This window comes from Gymnoscopelus braueri, assembly GCF_963280865.1.
Source record: "Gymnoscopelus braueri genome assembly, chromosome: 6".
Classification (NCBI taxonomy): domain Eukaryota; kingdom Metazoa; phylum Chordata; class Actinopteri; order Myctophiformes; family Myctophidae; genus Gymnoscopelus; species Gymnoscopelus braueri.
Window position 1 is genome coordinate 31,475,504 of NC_137607.1, and position 21,950 is coordinate 31,497,453.

The 21,950-nt window shown below is 42.6% G+C and overlaps 3 protein-coding genes across 3 annotated transcripts in view; 1 reads left to right on the forward strand and 2 right to left on the reverse strand.

Moving 5' to 3' along the window:
* Positions 1-4,566, reverse strand: part of sec16b (SEC16 homolog B, endoplasmic reticulum export factor) — an 18,034-nt gene extending 13,468 nt beyond the window's left edge. The window contains exons 1-6 of the mRNA XM_080430854.1: positions 4,282-4,566; positions 3,492-3,589; positions 2,915-3,222; positions 2,378-2,475; positions 2,184-2,289; positions 1,650-1,861 (exon numbers count right to left, since the gene is read on the reverse strand). Coding sequence (XP_080286980.1) covers positions 1,650-1,861; positions 2,184-2,289; positions 2,378-2,475; positions 2,915-3,183 — 685 coding nt within the window. The 5' untranslated portion in view covers positions 3,184-3,222; positions 3,492-3,589; positions 4,282-4,566. The remainder of the gene's footprint in view (positions 1-1,649; positions 1,862-2,183; positions 2,290-2,377; positions 2,476-2,914; positions 3,223-3,491; positions 3,590-4,281) is intronic.
* Positions 4,567-5,836: 1,270 nt separating this feature from the next.
* On the forward strand, positions 5,837-8,808 carry gadd45ab (growth arrest and DNA-damage-inducible, alpha, b). The gene is made up of 4 exons (XM_080430232.1): positions 5,837-6,010; positions 6,900-7,001; positions 7,194-7,407; positions 7,856-8,808. The coding sequence occupies exons 1-4, from the start codon at positions 5,958-5,960 to the stop codon at positions 7,967-7,969; spliced, it is 483 nt and encodes a 160-aa protein (XP_080286358.1). The 5' UTR covers positions 5,837-5,957; the 3' UTR covers positions 7,970-8,808.
* A 3,088-nt stretch (positions 8,809-11,896) lies between these two features.
* The window catches only part of gng12b (guanine nucleotide binding protein (G protein), gamma 12b), a 35,008-nt gene continuing 24,954 nt past the window's right edge, over positions 11,897-21,950 (reverse strand). Inside the window, exons 2-3 of the mRNA XM_080431528.1 lie at positions 14,654-14,763; positions 11,897-14,559 (exon numbers count right to left, since the gene is read on the reverse strand). Of these exons, the coding sequence (XP_080287654.1) occupies positions 14,434-14,559; positions 14,654-14,746 (219 nt within the window). The 5' untranslated portion in view covers positions 14,747-14,763 and the 3' untranslated portion in view covers positions 11,897-14,433. The remainder of the gene's footprint in view (positions 14,560-14,653; positions 14,764-21,950) is intronic.

The window sequence follows — 21,950 nt, forward strand, 5'->3', positions numbered from 1 at the left end:
ACCTGAGATAATAAAAACTAAAAAAAAACTAAACAAAACTAAACTAAGGTGCCTGAGCATAGCAGCAATGTATTGTATACTGTGCATGTTATACTTATACTGTGCATGATAGACAATGGACGTTAAGGTGCTTAGAGGAAAAGGAGCACAATAAAAAAAACCAAAAAAAAAAAGTCAGTGCGTTATACAAGGGATAAGTAGATGCTCTACTAGTCGACTCAGCGCCGTTTGAGTTGTAAACCGATAGGGACAGAATAGTTCTTTTCATGGATCACTGTGTGTGTGTGTGTGTGTGTGTGTGTGTGTGTGTGTGTGTGTGTGTTAGCCTGGTAAACCCTCCCTCCGGAAATCTCATTTCTATTTGATTCCAGGAGTGAGTCTGGCCTGATAGCCCTTTGTGGGGGTTTCTAGTGGAATTACCAGCTAACCGAGCCTATCAGCGTCGTCGCACATCGTTCTGTGATTGACAGCGACAGTTGGCCAATCAGGTGGCGAGTTCGAGTGAGCCCAAAACACGAACGGCAGCCATCTTTTTCTTGTCCGCTATAATCTCCGCTATTTTTTTACTTCAAAAAGCTCTCTAACTTCTATTTTGAGGCACGGAATTTACTTATAATATATCGTTTGGATAGAATTTAGTTGTTTAACTTCATATATGTGGTCAATTAATCATGACAAAGCCTATTTAAAAATAAAAATTTAGAGCACCGGTAGGGGTGGGCAGTGACACCCATGTATCCGAATAAGGCAACCCATTTTGGGCTTGGCTGTCTCAAAAGTCCCGTTGGTCACATTAGACTGGTGAACTGCTGATTGGCTGAAGGGGAAAAAATATCATTGGCTGAAGGGGTTGTCAGTCAACGGTATTACTTCCGCCCAACTCAGCCTGCAGCCAATATTGCAGAATGGGCGATCAGCCCAGACTCACTCCTGGAATCAAATAGAAATGAGATTTCCGGAGGGAGGGTTTACCAGGCTATGTGTGTGTCAGGGAGAAAGTAAAACAAAAGCCAGAACACAATAAAAGTATCTAAACAGTCCTGCTTTCAATAAACCAAAAAAAGCATGAGCGTGTGTGTGCGCTTGTGTGTGTGTGTGTGTGTGAGACTGTGTGTGTGTGTGTGTGGCCATATATCTTTGTGCACAAGCCTGGCTTGTGGCTCCCTCTAGTGCTGGGTGGGTGGTAAAAACGAGCGCGCTTTCTTCAATCGTACTGGTTCTCCAATCATACTGTAACATATACATACACACACACACACACACACACACACACACACACACACACACACACACACACACACACACACACACACACACACTAGGGCATTCACAACTAATGATTTTTACTAGTCAACTCATTTGACCAAGTAGTAGTCGACTAGTCGACTAGTCGAAATTTACATTACAAAAATTTTTTTTTTTTTTTTTTTTTTTCAACTATTCGACTAGTACCAACAAAGTCGATTAGTGGTTATACTAGTCGAGTTGGTGAAAGCCCTAACACACACACGCACGCACGCACACACACACACACACACACACACACACACACACACACACACACACACACACACACACACACACACACACACACACATATATATATAGTGTATATATATATATACACTGCTGTATATACCGGTAGTCACCTGCATCAGATGAGTGCTGGACTGGGTCACTATGCTCAGCTCCATTGATGTATTGACTGAGCTCACAGCTACTGGAAGACATCCCTGAGTTTTTGGAGCTTGCTAGGTTCCCCGGATAACAAGAGGAGGCCTCTTCGTTGTCTTTGACAGAATGGTCCTCAGATTCATTTAGGTAACGCTGGGCCTGGGAGTGGTCTCTCTGCTGGTCATGGCTGAATGAAGAGGTTACCAATACAGGTTACCAGTTGACTTAACCACTTAAGCCCTACATACTTCGTCATAATGGATTTGTTTTAACTTTATCTTTATTTAAACTCTCAAACTTTAATTTCAATAAACTCAGCAGTGAGGGAGAGTGGGAGAGAGAGAGAAAGCTTGCCCAGCGTAGCTGCTTTGCCAGGGTTATTGCGCTAAAAACATACAGGTCGATCAGCGGGTTATCGTGTGGGTGAAATAGGCTCTCTCCCTCCCTCTCACTCTCCCTTCCTCAAAAACAAAAAGGAAAATGTGTGGGTGAGTGGTATTGTGACTGACATGTACTGTTCTGTGTAGGCACGTCCAGGCTGCTCCTGCTCATATGATCTCTCGTGATGACCTGGGTCCGACCTCCACAAGTCCTGGGCAGCCCATTGGCCAGCATCTTCACAGACATAAATGACACAGAATCTTACAATCTGTTCTTTAGTGAGGCATAGGCTGCAGTATAGTGCATCAATTAATAACAGTACCTTGGTGTCCATATTGTGCTGTGTAATAATCCTGGTCAGAGTACCCATAATTCCCCTTGTAATCCCAGTAGCTGTGAGGTGGATAGTCATACCCATGCCTAAAGACAGAGGTGTACCAAACGAAACCAATTAAGAACTCTTGTCTGTGTGTAATATTTCATTTGTAATGTAATTAATATTAGGCTATGATGTAACTAACATCAATATCAACGATCATAACCAAAACACAAGTAAAGAGACACACACACGTGCACGTACGTACACGCACGCACGCACGCACGCACGCACGCACACGCACACGCACACGCACACGCACACGCACACGCACACACACACACACACACACACACACACAATGCCATTGCTTTAATATCACATTATTACACAATAGAATATGATTTAGAAGTGTACATGAACCCTAGCGTCCCTATTCTGGTGCTAATTCTGGGAAAATAGCAAGCTGAGCTTATTGTCTATGTTCTAAGTATACATTTAGCTTCAGTCACAGAAGGCCCATCACTGCATCACTGAACTCACCTGGACTGTGGCGTGGTCGTGGAGTGTGCTGATCGCTGGTGTGTGATGTAGGAGCTGGCAGCGTAGTCTGGTCTTGGCGGAGGTGGAGGGCTAGTGAAGTAGGCCCTGTGGCGAGCATCTGGATGCATCCACTGCCTGTCCTCTCTGGGGTCGACTGATGGATACTTGTGGTCACTGTCGCGGTGGCCAGACCTGGCATAGTCCTCTCTGCTTCTCGCTCTGTGGGAGTGACGTCCAGTTTCTGGCCAGCGGTGACCTGAGGGGTCCATGACGGCAGGCACTCCCTCTCTTCATACACACAGAAATCACTGTTTTTATTCCCCGGGGAAAACAAGTTGAAAGAAAAAGGTTTGCTGTGTATTGTAAAAATCATACTCCAACCTTACACTTGAAATGTTTCTATGCATACGGTTTGAATCATTGAGACGTTGATTCAAACCATATGGTTTGAATCAATGTCTCAATGAATCAAACCATTGATTAAGGTAAACATTAAAGTGTTTTTTAAGATTTTCAACGCTAATTCACATTCTTGCAAATAAAACATAACCTTATAGCTCCTTAAGCTAGTACTCACGCCTCAAACCTGGTCCGTATGTGATCTCAGACTCAGTCAAAGTGCAACTGTAACTTCCACATCACTCCACATGAAAACACAACATGAACTGAGGTGACCTGCATGATAACAGGGTATAAAGTTCACGTTAAGGTGTGGCGTGACCTATTCACACCAATTTGCAGTTGGAAATATAGGTTATATATGGATAGGCTTATTGGGAATTATCCTGATCATTGTCAGTGGTGGAAAAAGTACTAAATGTTTTTACTTAAGTAAAAGTATCAATACTGAAATGCGGAAATAATCTGTTACAAGTAAAAGTCCGAAATTCAAAATGGACTTGAGTAAAAGTAGGCCTACAAGAGTATTGGCATCAAAATATACTAATAGCCTAGTAAAAAAAAGTTAAAGTAGGCTACTCATTATGCAGAATGTACCATTTCACAAGTTCAAAATGTATAAAAAATATTTTGAAAATGCATTGTGATCTTGTAGATCGGCTATTTTCAAATGGCCGAAATATAAACAGGACTGAAGTGGTCAATGTAAGTTTTGTGATAATAATCTAAAACTGCAAAGTAACAAGTAGGCTAACTAAAGCTGTCAAATAATTGTAGCGGACTAAAAAGTACAATATTTGCCTCTGAGATACGTGGAGTAGAAGTAAAAGTAGTGAAAATTGGAAATACTGAATAAATTGAAAATGCCTCAAAATTTAACAGTACTTTAATGTAGGCCTACTTAGTTACTTTACACACCACTGATATCATTGTTTATTTACAATTAAACTAGGTAAATCATTTCTGACCTTCATCTTGGTTTAATATAGGCGTAATAACATCCAATCCATGTATCCTCCAGTCATGGGGTAGAGAATAAACAACATTGGAAGTTTGGAACACGCCCTAAGGCACTTTGACAGCTGCAGTCTCCGAAGGCTATATACAAAATGAAATATAACTTAATTCTTAACTTCTACAAAACATGTCGTGGCCTGTCATTTTCGATAAACAGCCGTGTTTTTAAATAGGCTATCTAGTGGATTATATTATACCGGGAGGACAAAACACTGGATTATTGCGCCTTGCCACGTTGCCGGGTAGTGAGATGCAGAAGACCGAGAAGAGTTTTCGTCATGATACACATGAGAGCAGGATGAAGTTTGAGCAATGTTTTCCAAACAGTGGGTCGGGACCTATGGTCGGGACCCATGTTTGGGTCGCGAGTGAAGATCTCCTTTTTTTCCGTTTCCTGGATTTAAAAATATATACTTTTTTTATTTCAAAATTTTTTTTTTAAGTTTAAACAAAAACATCACAAATAATTAATTAATTAAGTATTTAAAAAACAAAATCATTTCTATAAACACATTTAAAAAATGTTTAAGAAGTAGTGAAAATGGCAGATCTACGAGCTCACAAGTAAATCTGCTATTTTCACTAGTTTGGGTCCCGGGCAAACATCTGATTTCTCTTTTGGGTCTTGAGCTAAAAAGTTTTGGAACCACTGAGTTAGTTAGAGTTGGGAGTTGGAACTTGGATGGCTGATCTGCAGTCAGTTCAGAAGATGTGTTCCGCTACTTAACCCTGTAAGTGCCCAGCTGCCCGCCATGTGACTGTAGTGGGAACACATTATGATGCGGTTGGCTCGGTTCAAACTTCTCAAAAAGTCAACAAAAACCACTGATGCACCTTGGAGACTTCATGGATACACAGGCAAAGAACGCATTGTCCACAACTTTGCTTGTAGTTTGCATATTTACTGATCCAAACGTGAACATACAGCACAAACAGCTCTGGCATCCTCTGATTCTGGTAATAAAAAATAATAAAAAAATAACCTGTCCACTAATAGCTGAAAACCTCCCAAGATGGCGCTACCACCTGTCCATTGAGCTCCATTGAATGCTTCCTCAAGCTAAAATATATTGTGCTTATTTAGTGGCAGTGCTCTATATCTGCAAAACATTTGGCTCAATTAGGCTACAGTTTATATATTTATTTATTTATTACTCATTATGTAATTTGAACTATTGATGCTCATCCAGTCAAATGAGTGGAATTCCAGTTTTGTTGGGTGTCTTTTGTTTAAACCTACAGTCAATTAGCCTCGGTCCCAGCTAGCCTTACTCATCTGCGAGGATGGACACAGTCAATGGTTTACATTTTAAACCATAACAAATTGTGAACAATGGCATATCATCACCACAGGGGGGCGCAATAGCTCTGATGCGCAGGCCGAAAGGAGCCCCAGTCAGTAGTATTTGCATAACATTTGCATATGACCAATGGGAGTGAGTCATGCAAATGCTCTCAAAAACCTTAGAAGCCGTTTCCCACGAAACTAAGGATCAGTGTTGCAGAGATACTTGGAGAGAGAGAGAGAGAGTGAAGTGAACACGTCGTGTGTGGATATCATCACTGAACAGGACCGTCCGAGACACGCGCACCGTCTCTGGATATTCTAGCCCTCTCGTCCGATCGGATGTGCAATATGACTTTTGAAGAACCCAGTGGAGACATTAATTCATCAGAAAGGTGAGTTGCGTTCAGTAGTTTTTTATTGAATTAATGCATAGAAGATAGTTGCATGCAGATTTGCAGAACAAGCTTTTTACCTTCCGCCGAAGTCTCTCCTCGGGGTGTCGTTTGCATAACGGAGCTACAAAAGATGACGACACGTAGATGCATTGTTGCAATTTGTTGGCTTTGTAGATCAGTTCTTGTCGGCAAGCGACAATGTCGTACGGAGTGCCGTGTACAACGTTGCCAGATTGTGCGAGAGAAATGAGCAACCAGGTCTCTATGAAAACAAGCCCAGAAGAAGCGACTATAGACCACATGAGTTAAACCTACAAGCTCACAAATGCGTTGTGAGCTTGTAGATCTGCTATTTTCAAACCTCTTTGGGGGAAAAAAAGCATAACATACTTTTAGATGGAGGGGTCCTTGACATGAAAATGTTTGAGAACCACTGTTTTTTTTAAACAACTTTAGGAAACAACCTAAATAAGCAACTACACTTTAGAAAGAAGACCCAAACACCGCTACCAATTTTTACAGAAAAAAAAAAAACTTTACAGAAAAAGAAGCCCAAAGTCGCTTATAATAAGCGGACATGGCAACACTGTATTTAACTTAGTTAACCAGCTGAGCTACCTGTTATGTTACTTATACTATGTGACCCGACCCACCTGGATAATAGGCTACACTACACAACCATCAGAGAGTAGGGGGAAATGCTAATTTGGTTGCAACAACATGCAACAATCCTGTTCATACCTTTAGTAACTTACTAAAGGTATGAACAGTAACTATACTTCAAACTGTAAGCTCGGGTTGCTGAACATAATTGCATGTTGTGTTGTTGTCGTGCTCGTTGATTTCAACACATTCCAATTATTATTTGTGCTTGTTGTCCCTTCAGGATGGAATCTGTGGCCATAGCGTTGGAGAAAGTCCTCAGCTCTGCATTACCTCAGGGTTGCATCACTGTCGGTGTCTACGAGGCAGCAAAGTCACTGAATGCGTAAGTTGGAAGACGACCCATGAAGCTACTCTAATACATAATGCAACGTGTCTGCTCCTGTCTTGAAATGCAAGGGAGTCCGAACAGAACCCCTATATAACAATCTTTCTGTCCCACATTATTTGATTCCATTAATACTCATTAAAAAGAAAAACCTGTTAAAACACAACTATTTGTTTCTGCTGCCTTTAGGGATCCGGACAATGTGGTGTTGTGTCTTCTGGCCACGGATGAGGAGCACAAAGAGGATGTTGCCCTTCAGATTCATTTCACCTTGATCCAGGCGTTCTGCTGTGAGAATGACATCAACATCCTGCGAGTCAGCAACATGAGGCGCCTGGCAGAGATCCTCGGTGGGGTGAAAACCGGAGGGGAGCCCATGGATCTACACTGTGTTCTTGTGACCGTAAGTATTACTCATGGGTCTTTACGGTTAGAGATGCATATAGACGACAGTCCCTTGGGGCCATACCCAAGGTTCTTTAATTGTCTGGGCCTTCCTACAATCTCTTGTTTATGGCTTTAGGCACAGCCAGTCTGCAGCAGGGTGGGACTGATACCTTTATGTTCCCAGTGGGCATCTACCCAGTACTAATTACTGACAGTTTAAGTTCCCACTGCTCACCTCTCCAGAGGCACATTCTAGGGAAAATAATTACTGCATGAGAGCATGAGATTAGAAGCATTCCACTGAATGTAAGATGCATTTGCACATGTTCATGCAACATGGTGCTCACCAATGGCAGTAGCTGCAGAGAACTCAAGCAACATTAATGTACACCAAAATGTATTACCAGGTCTGTGCATGCTATAAACCCAGAGTTCATTTTTGTCCTGTCTTCTTTTGTTTTCAGACCCCCCAGTCTTCACCGTGGAAGGACCCTGCTCTGAGCAAAGTCAACGGGTTCTGCAGAGACAGTCGATGTCTGGACCAGTGGGTGCCGGTCATTAACCTGCCCGACCGATGATGCTTCAACAACTATCAATGTATTGTGTGCATTTAAGAAGATCACATACACTCGACCTGTGCAAGGTCTCCGTCGGACTTCTTCGGGCTGGGCCCCAGAGAATAAAGGGCAGAGATGGGAGGGGTGGAATAAGATAAAGGAAAAAAAAGTTCAACGGACTCCTCAGGACAGAGTGGATATCTCGGGGCCAAGGAAGAGTGACTCAGCAATCTGGGTTACAGGATTTCCATATCATGACTGCCTTTTTCTCTGCCGAGAAAAAACGCCTCCACACAGGAAATTGAACCATGTGAGCCGGCAGACACACGTGGTGGTGAGCTCAGGATTGGAACACAGACAAGAGAGCCTCAGTTGTTCAAGGGCTGAGATTTAAGGACTGGAATACACTGGATTGGACTAGCCTGGGCTTTCGGGCCGAAGAATAATTTATTTAAATTGGACCAAATCTAAACAAAGAAAAAAAAAGTAATTTTATTTAATGGTATTTAAGATGATGAGAGCCGTTTGTTTCAAGTCAAAAGGGAAAGTATTAGCATGTTATTAAAAGGGCAGAGTAATGTATTGACATGTCCACTAACTTTATTGCTTTTTGTGTTCTGAATAATTAATTTAATGAATTGTATTTATTCATGCATAGTTCATGGAATACTGCCTTATTCATAAGTTGAACAAAAATAAACAAATACACAAACAAGGAAAAAAAATGTTTTAAGTGTCCATGACTTAATGATTTGTAGTCAGTGCAGGGCTTTCTATGCCAACTGTAAACTGCCAGTACAGAAGAACAGCACATGACTGTGTTGCCCTAACAAGCCTATATGAAACACTTGTAGTTCCATAAGGGTGGGGCTTTGTCCTGCTGTGTTCACCTACTATGGACCCTATTCTGCTTATTTCTAGAACCCATTGAGGCAGCCTACTCAGTAGCTTGCCTCTCTTGAACCTGGTAAAAATAAAGGCAATATCACACTTAAAGTTCTAAATACATGTATTATATTACAACAAATTAATTTTTCTTCATCACATTTCTAAATAGCTTACTAACACAGTTAAGTGTCTAATTCTACAACATGCTAGAGGACTCTCCATAGTGCTGTGTTACAATGAATTCACAACAGTTTGCTATATGGGTGATAGACTAACACAAGCCTTGTTCGTGCACAGGATGCAGTAGTTCCACACTCTGCAGGTGACTGAAGATTAGATCTTGTGGAGAGGAATTTCCACGATGTACCATCTAACCAGCAGTCAACCATGACGTCTACACCATCATCAAAACAAAAAGTGGCTAAACTTAACTATTGACAGTACTAAAAATAGCAGAAAGGTAATAAAAGGCAAATGCCTAATAGTGCTCTTGGAGGACACCAGTACTTATGGGTGCTTTTGCAGAGTGAGGTGGGACAAAGCTTTCTAAATAGAGGCTCATGAAACAATGAGCGCATGAGTCAGGGCTATTCAGTCACTGTGCAGTACTTCCAACCACATGGCTAAAAATAGTCCTATGAATAGGGGCGCAACCCTGACCAGCAAAGCCATAACAATAGCAGTACACCTCATTAATAGCCAACGTTAAGTAAGGGGGCTGACCAGCTGCAGCGATGTCAGTGTGACCGACTGTGAAGTCACCGAAAGAGCAACAGAGTTGGAGATATTGATATCAGATAGCACCAATGAGTGGTAGGTTGCAGAATACAGGTGGGGTAAGAGTTGAGTCAACACTGTCCACCCTCAATGGAATGCTGTCGTCCCGTCACACGTGACGGCAGCTGGGTGAAGGTAGCATGTGCATGTGATTATGACGTACGGCGGGTACACACATCTCTCCCTCAGCCCTGTTAACTCTGGAATTTGGAGAGATTTGGCAACAGCATCTGAGTCCCTGCACTCCCTGAGTGAGAGTTCCAGACTGTGGCCATCATGTCCAGAATGCTGTAGTCACAGCTGGTTCTCCGAGGTCTTTGCAGGTTTGTTGAGATGTTTGTAATTTGAACGACAATGTTACATAAACTGCTGAAATGTTTTTCAGTGCTGTGTGAGATGCATCTTTGCAGAAGCAGAGGCCTTCAAAACAAAAGAAGGACATAGTCGATGCCAAATAGTTTGTCTTCATGGAGGAGAATAGCAACTGCAGAAAGAGCAGAACAGTAGGGGAGGAAACTCAAATGGCTTTAAACAGCACACCCAATCATTAAACAGAAGCTCTCTTTACCTGACAAAAAAACATCTTGTCACGCAAAGGAAGAACCATGGCAAATAGGCGAGATATTGAATGGCTGCTCTACTCTGGTCCCACATACAGTACTGGATTACTGGGTTATCCTGGAGCTTCACCAAGCTGATAGGTAACACAATCATCATCACCACAAAGCCAGTCATAAACACCATGGCACTGTTGTGAGGATTACATCAATGTGGGCCAACCAATATGGCCTGACCTGGTTTTGAGTGTAACATCACACCTATTGAGAGAAAGGGATGCTCAGAGTTACATGGGTTGTTGCATAACAGCTCTGCCTTGCCCCCAGGGCACAGGAACACACATGATAGATACATGTCCCAGAGCAGCGATAAAGCCATGTCCCAGAGCAGCTATAAAGCCATGTACTTGAATATGGGCACTTAATTCAGGGATTATTATCGTGTTATTCAACAAATGCATATCAAGTGTGTTGACCTGAGGTCTTGAACCAGTCACACAGAGTGCAGAATTGGGTGAGTTTCAAATCTAGGTTAAAGAACTTTAAAGGTTTCTTAAAGGTATAGGGCAATTGTTTGGTTAAAACACAAAAATGTTTTAAGTAACATTAAAGCTCTATATTCTGGTAGTAACCATTGCTGTATAGTTTGTTCAGTAACAGAAGGGGTCTCCCTGTCTCTCCAGATCCTTAGAAAATATATTTTCAGGCGGGTTGCCAATATCAGCCAATCAGGAGACAGTACCCATTTATCAGCTTCAATGTTATAGTGTTCCAGTTCCAACTTTTCTCTGCACATTTCTTTATGTCATCTCTTCCAATTGCACTTGTTTATCCCATATGAGTTCTCCCTCCTAAGTGCATAACATTGGTATCCCAACCTGAAAATGCATTTCTGTTTACTAGACTAGAGAGCTGGAGACAGGAACAAACACTCTATAGCAATGATTCCTATCAGAATATAGAGCTTTTTAACACTTATTTTAACATAAGAGATCACTTACATCACTTATTGCACCTTTAATTTGGTTTAGATAAGGATGCATTGACCTCACCTCATACCACTGATTTGCAGGTTGTTCATTGTTAATCTCTAAACATAATTCATGTGATATAAGTATGTAGTCTGTTTGTTGAAGCAGATTCTATTGCTAACTTGATTAGGATTCCTACTATTCCTGTCAAGAACAGGTTTCTCTAAACTCTGTGGTATTCCACAAATTCCATGATCCGTGGGAAGCCAGGGTGTGACACATGATATGTGGTGTGTGAACAACGAGCATCTCCCAAAGCGAGAAACAAGAGAGGCTTCTTTGCGATGATCACAAATAGAACTGATCCGCTGACAGTGGGAATATTTGTGGACACAGTGATTGCAGGCCTATTGTAGGTACTTTTCCAGGGTTATGGGCACATTTTTGATTTGATATAAATTGTGAATAAAAGATTCAGTCCAAAATGTCAACGTCTGATTCACTTCAGGTTTTGTCTGTCAGACATGCAGCTTCCCGATTTGCAGCTTTAGACCTCCTCCTTCATGATTGAACACGAAATGGGAATAACATTTTTATTATTAGAGTATATTGTAACATCACAGATTAGAGCAAAGGAATATCAAATGACAGTGTAACATATCAAATCTGTTTTAGGGTGGGTTTTAGTTTATCTTACAAAAATTGTTATGAATCAGGTAATTGTCTTGCTTTTTAACACATTTATTGACATCTACAAAACAGTTAAAAGGTAGCATAAATTGCAAAATGCTACTTAGATTTAAACACACATCACATTATTTGTGAGAAATCAAGTACAAAGTGACGTTTTCTAATATAAAACACAAATCATTTATATTATTTGCTGACAAAGAAAATGGATCAGATACATCAACTATCAAAACAACATCAAATTCAAAAGGGTGAAGTATTGCTTAGATTTGGTTGAATTAATAGAATCATACCAGATTTGTATGAATTTCAAGCCACAGATTTGTGGAACAGGTGATATCTTAATGTGGTGAATCAAATAACATTAGCCACTTAACAGTAGAAACATAGTGTCATCAGCTGTGTCAATGGCCTATAATTAGATCATGATTTGATTACATCAAAAGGGGCCTGTATTTAGTTGTTCACAGTATTAGCCAATGGCACTTGAGGAGTGCAACTAACAAGGTAGTTAAAGAGGTGAAAGCAGGATTAAAGTCCTGGCTGGCTATAAGCATCTGAATTAGTTGGCTTGGTTATCCATGAGCACAAACACACAGCTGCTAATACATAAAGATCAACTCACAGGCAACCACTTCCCCTTTCACACATAAATAGTACGTCAACAGAACAACATATAACATTATACATAATCATTGTGAGAGATGAAAATGTAACCCAGCCATGCTCAGCTATATTTTCCTCTCTCTAAATCATTATGCATGGGTCATAATAACAGTCTTCACGTTTTGACAGATTGTAAAATACCTGTAGGTGATACATTTAGGAATAGCATAAACTGTTCAGACTGAAACACAGAGGATGTGCTGATGAAAACAATATGTATGATGGTACATCTAATGAGATGAAAATTGGCCTTAATGACCTTTTTTAGAAGAAATGTACTATTCTTTACCAACAAGTGTATTTTTACATCAGTGTAAGGCATATTTCATTTAAAGGGTCACATCTGAATATACCGTGATCGGCAATCAATTTCATATTGCTACCTGTACCATGTTTACAGAATAACAAGAGGATTATTTTATGCATTGTTACATATTCATTCCTAAGGCAAATACATGACAATGTCAGTCAATAAAAACGTCTTGGGTTCTGAGACAGACTTTGTGAAGAGAATCAACCCACTTGCTGCCCAATTTAGAAACATCAATGGGGCTGTCAGCGTACTTTGCCACATCAGATAGTGTTAAATTGAATATACGTAAATACACACACTAATTACAATTCATTATAAGAAAATGGCTTCCATAGTGGAAACACTTAGCTGGAATTGTTTAAAGTTCCAACAAACCTTTCTGCATCAACAAGCAAACTCTATTGTTTGTTGGTTTCTCAAAATGTCCAATATGAAAAAATAATACACATCAGAAGTTTCTTAACCACTTGAACCCTATATACTTCGTTGTACGTCAAATAGCGAAAATAGCACATCCACAAACTGTAGATCTGCTATTTCTTCCAATGTTTGCCTATTTTTGCCAAATGTTCATCTATGTTTGCTGAATGTTCATCTACTTTTGCAAATTATTACATGCCCAGACCAGGGGCATGTACTAGGGTTCATGTGGTTAAGGTCAATTAAATAGTGAACTTTTTCTCCATGAAAAAGAACAAGGATTAACCTGCGGTCGACACATATAATGACAGAAAGATGGCATGTCATCTTCTTACAACGCTGCAAAGCCAGAACTCGATTGGTCTACCTAAAACACTAAGTGCACAATTCTATAATCTTCACTAGAAACCTCATGGCAATTCCATATCTTAATAAATAGAGATGCATAATTTATTTTTGCTTTTAAAAATAATAGATTTTAAAGTAACTGACCACAAAGCGAAATCCAGCAGTGGGGGTCTGACTCTGCACATCACTGGCATTGACCTTTACCCTTTCCATTTCTCTCCTTAGCATCTCTCCTTGTAACATCAGTGTGATTAACTAGTCCACCAGTCCAACAACAGCAGATTGTTATCTTTACCACAATTTACACAGAGAGGCGCTCATTATCAGTGACACAAAAACTCAGATTAACTCTTTCCAAAACAACAAATTAGGGCGGGTCTGAAGAAACTCACGGGTGAAAGCTGAAAGACTAGCAGTGAATGGTCCAAAGATTTAGTGGTCTTGTTTAATGGTCTGCTGCGATGATTAGAGATTCAGGAACTCCCCCATCCAGACCAAAGATCTTTTCAGCAGAGTCATCAGGTCCTTCTAGACCACGTCAGATGACACCAGTCAGCCTCAACACTAACCTTTATTCACCACCGTTTGAACTAAAGCTTTGTTTCCAGCCAACAGCTTCTGACGTCTCCCTGCTCTGTACTGGCGTTCTTTGGTGTAAGTGGTATGTGACTGAATGGCAGGGATACAGAATACGTTCCTTATCAAACTGCTAAGGTTGTGAAACCACATCGGGTAACTGGAAAAGGTGGAGGTGGAATTGGCCTTAAGGCAAGTTGTGTTCAATCAAACTATCACTTTCTTTCCTATGATAAAAAATGAAACAAAAAAAACAATAGCACGAGTTCCGGTGTTCTACTACAATATAGCACATGGCTTTTTGTCTTTGAAAGGGTTTTCCGAAGTAGGGATGCCCATAAGTAGTGGGTCGTACTTGGCGTGCTCTCCACAATAGTGCATCAGGTCTGAGGAAGCCTTGGACACCTGTGAACGAGTCAATCCGTTAATTTACATGAAAACACAATCAGACTGATTGGGATGGGGTGTTGAGAATGAGCGAAAGTAAGCGGACTGGTACCTTTATCCTCTCGATGCTGGCCTCTATTCTCAGCTGCTGAACTGTCCTCCTGGCCTGGGCTATGCTGTTGGAGTTCTGCATCTTCGATGACATTTCACGCCTTTACAAACCTGTATTCCAATAAACAAGCACATCATTAAGTGTACATTACTTAGTGGATGTGATACACCAGGCAATGTGTGTGCATTATAGATGGCAAAATTGACCCTATAGAAGTAGCTGTGGTAGTTGCAAAGGCAACTCATAGGGCAATGTTGCGAAGAGAGAGAGAGAGAGAGGGAGATTTATGAGATATTTTCTGAAAGCGTGGCCAGCGTGTGGTGTAACTGTATGAGTACAGGCCCGGCAATTGTTTTCCCCGCAAGAACACGTTTGCACAATTTGACGGTAAGTCTAAAAGAGAAAAACCCAGAGTCCAGCAGATGTTATTGCACTTATTGTCCGCAGCCACGCAACTTCTCAAAAGTGACAGTTGATTTAATCTGGAAGTACACCAACCTACGTAAGAGAAGGGCCTACTATGGCCCAATCACACGCAGACTCCTGTTTCACAACTCACACTTGCAGGACAGGAAGGTTTGCATCACTTTCTGCAAAGAGAAGTTAGTGCCTGAGCTTCTCCAACAAGACAACAGGCAAAAGCAGGGGGAGGGGGGTGTTCTCTTGCAGGACAGGAAACACAGATGCTGAGAACCCCACATCTGTGTGAGCAACAACTATTGATCTGTAACATGCTGCTCTCTTATGCTCATTTGGTTTGGGCTTTTGTGTATGTGTGTGTGTGTGTGTGTGTGTGTGTGTGTGTGTGTGTGTGTGTGTGTGTGTGTGTGTGTGTGTGTGTGTGTGTGTGTGTGTGTGTGTGTGTGTGTGTGTGTGTGTGTGTGTGTGTGTGTGTGTGTGAAAAGGATAACACAAAAAAGTCCTGGGGACTTGTTTCCATTGTGGTCATGTATGCATGTATGTATTCAATTCATCAACATAGCATAACAAATGAACACAATAATACATGTCATCAACAAAAACAAACACTATAATACAATATATACAAAAGAGATGAGAAAATTACATTCACCTGTGTGTGTGTGTGTGTGTGTGTGTGTGTGTGTGTGTGTGTGTGTGTGTGTGTGTGTGTGTGTGTGTGTGTGTGTGTGTGTGTGTGTGTGTGTGTGTGTGTGTGTGTGTGTGTGTGTTTTTTCTTTTCTTTTTTGGGGGGTGGGGGGTCTGAAATGCACGAGGGATGAAACGAGGACAGCTACGGTCCACAGCACAGAGAGGAGACGAGAGAGCATACATCTCTCTAATCCCCCCACCCACTCCTTTCCGCTTCCTCCACAGGAAGCAGCATCGCCCGTTCCCCTCTGAAGTATAAATGATTAAATATGGTGCGGCTGCTTTAAAAATAGAATCCGGGCAGAGCGCCGCAGAGGCAACCCTGTGTATGACCATCAGAGCAACACAAAAGCCATGTTGTAACCAAAGGCTTTACATTCGGACTGCATGACTTCTGGAATCTGGTGAAGTTATTACATATTACTGACAATGTCCCGTCCTCGCAGTCATCCTGAACATGGAACAGTGACTTTATACCACACGGACGTCCACTCATACGCAATCTAACTCTTGCATGTGGTCTCCGTCCCCTACGCAACAGTGGGCCGTCTTAACCCATTAAGACCGGGAAGGAACGCATCTGTGTGTCATTTTTAGATTTCTTTGGCTATAAAAAAATAGCAGATATACAAGCTCAAAGCGCGGCACCGAGTGGCGCGCTATAAGCTTGTAGATCTGCTATTTTCTTTAAATAGTGAAAATCTTAAAGCGAACATTTTTAACTCTGTTACAACTTCTGGGGGTCCCTGGAACAAAATAGTTTGAGATGGGGGTCCACGGCCAAATATATATATATTTTAAAACTGTTAGGATTTAGAAGCAAAGATTTTAGTTAAAAATGTTTGCGTACATTTTTTAAAAAGATTTGCACACATTTTCACTCTTTTAAAAAAAAAATAGCAGATCTACAAGCTCATAGCTCTGAGCTTGTATATCTGCTATTTTTGAATAGCCAAAGAAATCTAAGAATTACACAGATGCGTTACCGGATTGAATGGGTTAACCGTCCGCTGTTCAGCCACCGCTGTGACCGAGGAGAGTGGACCCAGGAAGGGAAATGTAATCCGCTGGCTGCGTCAGTGAAGGGATGGTCCCCACCCACCCCGACGTGGACAGTGCCACTGCGTGACGCCAGCAGTCTATTCCTCTACAAGTCTGAGAGGAGGCACTTGAAGTGTAACGATCTGTGAGGAAGCGACATTCCTAGCGAGACTATTGTCTTGACAACCTCAGCGCTAAAGTGTTTCATGTTTTACAAGGCTATTACTGTGCCTTGCAGCCTCTAATCATGACCCGAGAGTGACACGGGTGCATATGAATAGTAAAGGTTGGTTTAAAAGTGTCTGCGTTTCCAAGGCGTTTTCCACTGCCCTTTACCCTTTTGAAAGATGCAAAAATGGCAAGTGATGTGGTGGACTTCCTGCATCTATGGCAAAATGTTTATCAATGATCTAAAGAGAGATTTTAAGTTTGATGCCACAAACTTGCCGGAACTTTTGTCAAACGTTGAGGTGGACTATACAATGACGTCAACACTTAGGTGGTCAAAGCAGTTGAAGAATTTTAACATTTGCAGCACATTTTGTACAATCAAATGTATGCACTGCAATGCAGTTCAAAGCAAATAAAATGAAATTGAACAGTACAGTACAGGGAATTTGAAATGAAAACTAATTCTGGTTTCTAGCTCAGTGGTTCTCAACTTGGGGTCCGGGCCCTCCGGGGACCCTAGGGGTCCTTGAGGGGGTTCCAGGGGGTCCCCAGCTAAATGATTGATAGTTCTTATAGGAACCAAATGGACCCTTACGGGTCTGTAACTCAGAGAGTGTACAAATGGAACCAAGCGGACAATGAGGATTTTCGGGTCCCAGAGATAAAAATGGTTTGAAATGGGGGCCGATGGCCAAATGCATATCAAACTGGGCGTCCTTGAAATAAAAAATATGTTGAGAATCACTGTTCTAGGTAGCGTTCGTCAGGAGAGGCAGGTTCCAGCAGTTGTGTATGCGCATCCCGACTATGATGCCCTTCAGTTGAGGTATGCCACATCGTACTCAGTGGTCTGGCCTGGCCTGGCAGAAGTGGCCGTTAGAACGCAAACCTGGCTGCCCCATCATGTTTCCTCCTGCTTGGGCACCTGCAGACTTCACTAAACGTGTTCTTCTCTTGGAACTGTCTGATCCAGCGAGTCCCCAATCCCCATAGGGTTGAACCCTTGAACCTGTGGCCCTTCAAATGAGCCACTGTTCTTCAGTGCAGGAGGGGCCATGGCAGACAGGAACGCCCCAAAACTATTTAACACCACCACTTCTGAGGGATTGTAAACGTCTCACCTTACAAATAAACAACAGTGGCGACCACCTCTAGCTTTAAAGCCTAGTTCAGACCAAAGAGTCGCCAACGAGACGACACCGCTTTAAGCCCAATTTATACTTTGGCGTGCAACGGTGTTGCATGCATAAATAATCCGATCTACAAGCTTGCAACACGTTGCAGCCCAGAACATAAATTAAGCATTGGACCGTTGCAGAGACAAATCTCAGTGGTGTGAATTACCCCTAAAAAGCCTGGATGCAGCCACCCTCCAAAACCATCAGAGCAGGCAATAATGATGCAGAGCAATATTCTATGTTTATACACACACAACAACAGAGTCGACATCTCCACCCCCAACCTAATAGAACAAAAAATACAGGGTTCTACAAAACATGTAGCCACCCCTACCCCCCCCCCCCCCCTCCATGACCAAATGCATCTGGCCTGAGCCATTCCAGGAAGCACAGCTAGAAGAACATTTGGACAAGCCTTCCCACCGGTGTCCCCAGCTTGCATCCCAATACCCAGGCAGTACCCTCTATCGCTGTGAGTGTTTACTGATGGGAACAGTGTGTAGCACAGAGCAGCCATTGATGCAAGTTATATTCATATTCATAGGTTTACCGCAGAGCTGTTGCTTTCATGTGGTCGTGGTGTGAGCACAGGTGGCTTTCCACCATAGTAACAAGAAGCAGGTCCTGAGGAGTTCAAAACGCCAATGAACACATTGTAGTACACTGTGAAATCCGGACTGTTGTTCATTTAACATTTACCCTGGTGTCCCTATTTTGGGCACTTTATTAAAAATAATTCAAAATTCTTAATTGCAGATACACAAACTCACAACGTGTCTCAAGCTCCAGTGTGGTCTTATGGAACATTGGGCATTCCAAGCTAATGAAAACTGGAATAGAAGCCATTGTTCTTGCATCAATAAAAGAAAAGTTTGACTGCTGATGATGTCATTGTTAGGCAGGTTTCTGAACTGTCCACAGCCCACATCTGAGAAGCAGAGCGAGTAGACAGAAATGGTGCCATCTTATAATGAGCATTAGAGAGGAGTCTGAGGACCAATTATAAGAAGATAAGGTTGAAAATAAGTGCTCCTTTAAGTGGTTAACTCTGAGAGCGGTCAAATTGACCTATAAGGGCCTAGACTGGATCCCCTAATTACCCCTGCAATCAGGTTAACAGTGGCAAGATATGAGGTTATGCACCAGTTTAGTGCACTAACTGGTTGGCAGCTCAAACAGTTAGTGCACTGAACACATGCCTTGTGAGTTGCGAGGTTTGAATCCGACTCCAGTCATATCTAGCATGTCTCCCATATCTCTACCCTTAAGTTTCTCTACACTCTCCTATCTAAATAAGAAAAGAAGAAACGCATTTGCATTTGTGCGCCTCTATAATCGGAGAAACAACACGTATCTAACGCAAACAAGCACAGTATCTGTGATAGGCACAAGAAGCTGTATTATCTAGAATAACAGACGTGCACAACCAGGCCAGGATGCTGTTTTTGTTTCACGAGGTGTTAATCAGTGACTTGACTCTGCGAAGACAGACCTGTCTGGGAAGCGAAGGCTAAACAATCAGTTATCAGCTGACCCACCAGTTCCAAACTGCCGTGGCCATGGGAGAGTAAGCAGCTCCATTATCTGTCCCTACCCGCGCACTGCAAAAACTGCTTAGCAACAAGGACAGCAGTGGGATCCCCGGTCCTCTCCCGGGCCAGGAACTCTGGACTCGTCAATAAGCTCTCTGGCTTTAGGGGACAACTGAGAGGCATGGTGACAATGCCAGACATGCTATCAGTGTTGCACCACACTCGGGACAGCTATTTAGGGGGTATTGTGTGCACTGTGGAGGCACCACAACAGCGCATGTTTAACTGCACCCTCATGAGCACTGAATCTCAGACAGCCTGATGCTATCTGGGGAGCCAGGCCGCCCAGAAGTGCGGGTCCAGCCAGGCACGCAAGAGGAGAGAGACAGACTTTCTCGCAGGGTTCGATTTGTAAAGAAAAATAAAGAGGGGACATTTTCTTCACCACTTAAACCGAATAGCGAAAATAGCGGATCTACAAGCTCACAAGTTGCATCCCGACGTGTTGTGAGCTTGTAGATCTGCTGTTTTCCTTTCAATTATTTATTTTATTTTTGGTTTGGGGGGGGGGGGGGGGGGTGACAAATAAGGACAACAAGGATACTGTGGTTAACATAAATGTTTTATTAAATTGTTAAATTCTTAGCAAACATATATCAAACATGTGAGACAGTCTAAATTTCCCAAAAGCAAATGCGTATTCAATTTAGTCTGACGAGAAGCAGGGATAAAACATATCTCCACCAGCGATACAACTGATGGCCTCCCTAGGTTGGCAGAGGGGAAAGTGGTGCCCAGGATTACATAGACAATTGGCACTGGGTGTAAAAAATGGGGTTACAAAATCGTGAAAAAAATAATGAAAAAACAACTGATGACCAGAGGGGGGATATCAAAAGCAGAGGCATGGACCCCCTTCCATAACAACCAGGAAATCGAACCCTGCAACCAGGCGTGCAAGAGAAGAGAAACAGACTTTCTCGAACCTCCCACCACGAGAGAGACAAACAGCAGCGAGGGACTCTCACCCGGAGACCGACCGTATGACTAAATGCTATAACATCCCCGGCCCGTCGTCGATTATGAGATCTGATGGTTGACATGCTTTCAAAGGCGCCGCGCGCCCTATTCAAATAAGCCCCCGGAGGACCTGCCGTGTGAAGGCAGGCGACATGAAAAGAGACACAGAGGGGAGTCGTGTTTACGCTGTGGACTGAAGAAGGGATTGGAGGCTTCCAAGCTATTGAGTCAGAGGTTGGGAGTTTCTGTCGAGACTCCACAGAGGCGCGGCCTGGAGCCTTTCCCTTCAGCACTGTACAGACACGCAACGCAACACCTTCTCACCCATGGTGGGGTCAGGCACAGGACAATTGATTTTAACACCGGTTTCTTGTCTGTCAACCAGTCCCCACTTTTCCCACCTGCATGGGCCCTTTGTGCAAACAGGTTTCCTCTATATGTGTGTGTGTGTGTGTGTGTGTGTGTGTGTGTGTGTGTGTGTGTGTGTGTGTGTGTGCGTGCGTGCGTGCGTGTGTGCGTGTGTGTGTGTGTGCGTGCAACCCGTGCGTGCTTGTGCGTGTGCATGCGTGTGCGTGTGTGCCTGCATGCGTGCGCGTGCATGCGTGTTTGCGTGCATGTGTGTGTGTGTGTTTGTGCGTGCACGTGCGCCTGTGTGTGCATTGAGTCACATGTTGCATACAGTGCCTCAGTAAAAGTTCAAAGCTCTGTGAGTAATATCCCTTTGATTTCCAGAGAAATTAGTCCATGTATACGCTTTCTCTCTCTCTCTGTGTGACACACACACACACACACACACACACACACACACACACACACACACACACACACACACACACACACACACACACACACACACACACACACACACACACACACACACTCCAAGATGTACAGTTGCTAACGTCCATGGATTAAAGTTCTCTTTGAAGTCTAGGCTGCTACCCCCTTTCATGTCCCATAGGAAGTCAGTGGAAGAATGACGAGTAAAAAAAAGCCCCCAAAACCAGGTGCTGCACAGTAAAATTCTCAGTTTTCATTTAACTCTGACAGTGTATTTTATACACTCTCCAGAGTTAAATGAACACTAAGGATTTTACAGTCCGGCTGCTGCACTCTACACAGTACCACACATCATCATCATCATCATCATGCATCAAGCATGTGCTCACATTCTCTTATGCGGCTCTCCTTTGATTGTTGTCCAGAAACTGCTGCCATTTGGCATTCTGTGAGCTCGCTTTGATT

Coding starts and splice junctions, on each gene's coding strand:
- gadd45ab (XM_080430232.1), top strand. CDS start 5,958: ATGTGCAATATGACTTTTGAAGAACCCAGTGGAGACATTAATTCATCA. Junction 6,011..6,899: donor GACATTAATTCATCAGAAAG/GTGAGTTGCGTT, acceptor TTGTCCCTTCAG/GATGGAATCTGTGGCCATAG. Junction 7,002..7,193: donor GCAGCAAAGTCACTGAATGC/GTAAGTTGGAAG, acceptor TGCTGCCTTTAG/GGATCCGGACAATGTGGTGT.